General features: G+C 35.6%; 1 protein-coding gene across 1 annotated transcript; it reads left to right on the top strand.

The window, feature by feature from the left end:
- Nucleotides 1–1028: 1028 nt before the first annotated feature.
- Nucleotides 1029–1976, top strand: LOC113249887 (olfactory receptor 4K2). The gene has a single exon (XM_026491331.2). It carries the CDS (start codon nucleotides 1029–1031, stop codon nucleotides 1974–1976), a length of 948 nt encoding a protein of 315 aa, XP_026347116.2.
- The last annotated feature ends 302 nt before the right edge of the window (nucleotides 1977–2278 follow it).

Genomic DNA, 2278 nt, shown 5'->3' with positions numbered 1-2278 from the left:
TAAATAATCTAAAGCCCTGATTCTACTACAGATCTGGTAAGCTTAAGTGTTTTACAAATACTGAAAGATTTTAAATCTCTGCTCTTCCCACCTCCAATCTCCTAACCCTGTTCCGTGGAGCTGAGATCAATAAAACAGTTTACATATGTTGGCAGATATGAAGGGAGAATTTAAACATGGGAGAGACTAAAGAACTTAATCTTTGAGCTCTTTCTCATAAAGATGATGTCATATAGTCTTTAGGAGACAAAGATAAAAATTTAAGTCATAGTATTACAAATATTTGTAAGAGGAACAGACTCTTACTTTAACAAAAAAGAAGCCATGAAGAAAAGTTAAATGCCTTTTCCTAGGCTGTATGACTATATAGTAGTAAACTTGGTAATAAAGCAGTCTTCTTCCATTGGATTCTTACTTATTTTCTCTGTTTCTGATGAGCTCAATGAGATAATTTATCTGTGAATATGTTAAAAATCTTCTCTGGAAATTTATAACACCTTTGCAACTGTTCACTGAAATCTTTCTATAATGTCACTTATATGTGATATAATTTTTATATGTTCTTTCAGTAAGGATATTCCTAGGGCTGAATTCTAAATGACTAAAGTGTGTGTGTGTGTGTGTGTGTGTGTGTGTGTGTGTGTGTGTGTTTAACACACTGTCATCCCAGAGACAGTGCTTACTTAATGTTAGCTATTATCTTTAAGATTATATAGATAAATAGATGGACAAATATGTAGATAAGTATATGCCTTCTGGATGATATAATAATCTCAATTTGATTGCTATTTAATATCAAAAAAGAAAGTGTTATTTCAACACCTATGACTTCAGTGGTATTTTGCTATGATCTCTAATATCCTATAATTATCTTTCAAACCAACATACCAATGAAGATGGAAAGAATAGTAAAGATAAGTTTTCGTAGAGGAACCAAAGTCTGTGAAAGTGGATTCTTGTACCTTTTGCTTAAATAGAATCATATTTTCTCTTTTTCTTCCCCTTGATATAGGTAGGTTTTCAGGACAATGGATGTGGCCAATAAGTCTGTTTCTGAATTTGTTTTGCTGGGACTCTCTAGTTCCTGGGAACTACGGCTGTTTTTCTTCATGGTATTCTCACTGTTTTATGTAGCAACAATGCTTGGTAACAGCCTCACAGTCATCACAGTTATAGCCGACTCTCACCTGCACTCGCCTATGTATTTCCTGCTCACCAACCTTTCCATCATTGATATGTCACTTGCTTCCTTTGCCACCCCTAAGATGATTACAGACTACCTCACTGGACACAAAACCATCTCCTTTGATGGCTGTATCACCCAGATATTTTTTCTACACCTTTTTACTGGCACTGAAATTATTTTACTTATGGCCATGTCCCTTGATAGGTATGTTGCGATATGCAAACCTCTCCGCTATGCTTCAGTCATAAGCCCTGGGGTGTGTGTTGCCCTCGTGGTGGCTTCCTGGGCTGTAGGAGTCATGCATTCGATGAGTCAGGTCATATTTGCTCTCACATTACCATTCTGTGGTCCCAATGAAGTAGACAGCTTTTTCTGTGACCTTCCTGTGGTGTTCCACCTGGCCTGTGTGGACACTTATGTTCTGGGCCTCTTTATGATCTCAACTAGTGGCATAATTGCCTTATCCTGCTTTATTATTTTATTCAATTCTTATGTTATTATCCTGGTCACTATCAAGCATCATTCAAAAGGATCATCTAAGGCTCTTTCTACCTGCACAGCTCATTTCATTGTTGTCTTCATGTTCTTTGGGCCCTGCATCTTCATCTATATGTGGCCACTAAACAGTTTCCTTATAGATAAGATCCTGTCTGTGTTTTATACCATCTTTACTCCCATTCTGAACCCAATAATCTATACCTTAAGGAATCAAGAATTGAAGGCAGCTATGAGGAAACTGAGAAATAGGCTTCTAAATCTCAACAAGACAACTCCTTTGCTTTATTTTTAGTCTTAAATTCTAGTTCTTGTTTTAACTTCCTAGGCATTATATGCTACAGTTTTTGTGTACATAGCATTGTGACTAGACTTTTATTTCTGGAGTTTTCATCAAATTGTAATTGAATCAAATTGTATATATTAAAATTACTCTCATATGGTTAAAATACATGTTAGATTTCAAAAAAGCAAATTGACAGAAACAATTTCTTCCAGAAGCAAAGACTATCTATAAAATGCCAAGAGTCCCTGTTCCAGGTAGGAGATTCAATATTAATAATCTATTCACTGGGAAAGATAAACAAAAGGTGTGAA

This window comes from Ursus arctos, unplaced genomic scaffold (genome assembly GCF_023065955.2).
Source record: "Ursus arctos isolate Adak ecotype North America unplaced genomic scaffold, UrsArc2.0 scaffold_6, whole genome shotgun sequence".
Lineage (NCBI taxonomy): Eukaryota > Metazoa > Chordata > Mammalia > Carnivora > Ursidae > Ursus > Ursus arctos.
The sequence above is the reverse complement of the archived record's forward strand: the minus strand, read 5'-3'. Positions and strand labels throughout refer to the sequence as shown.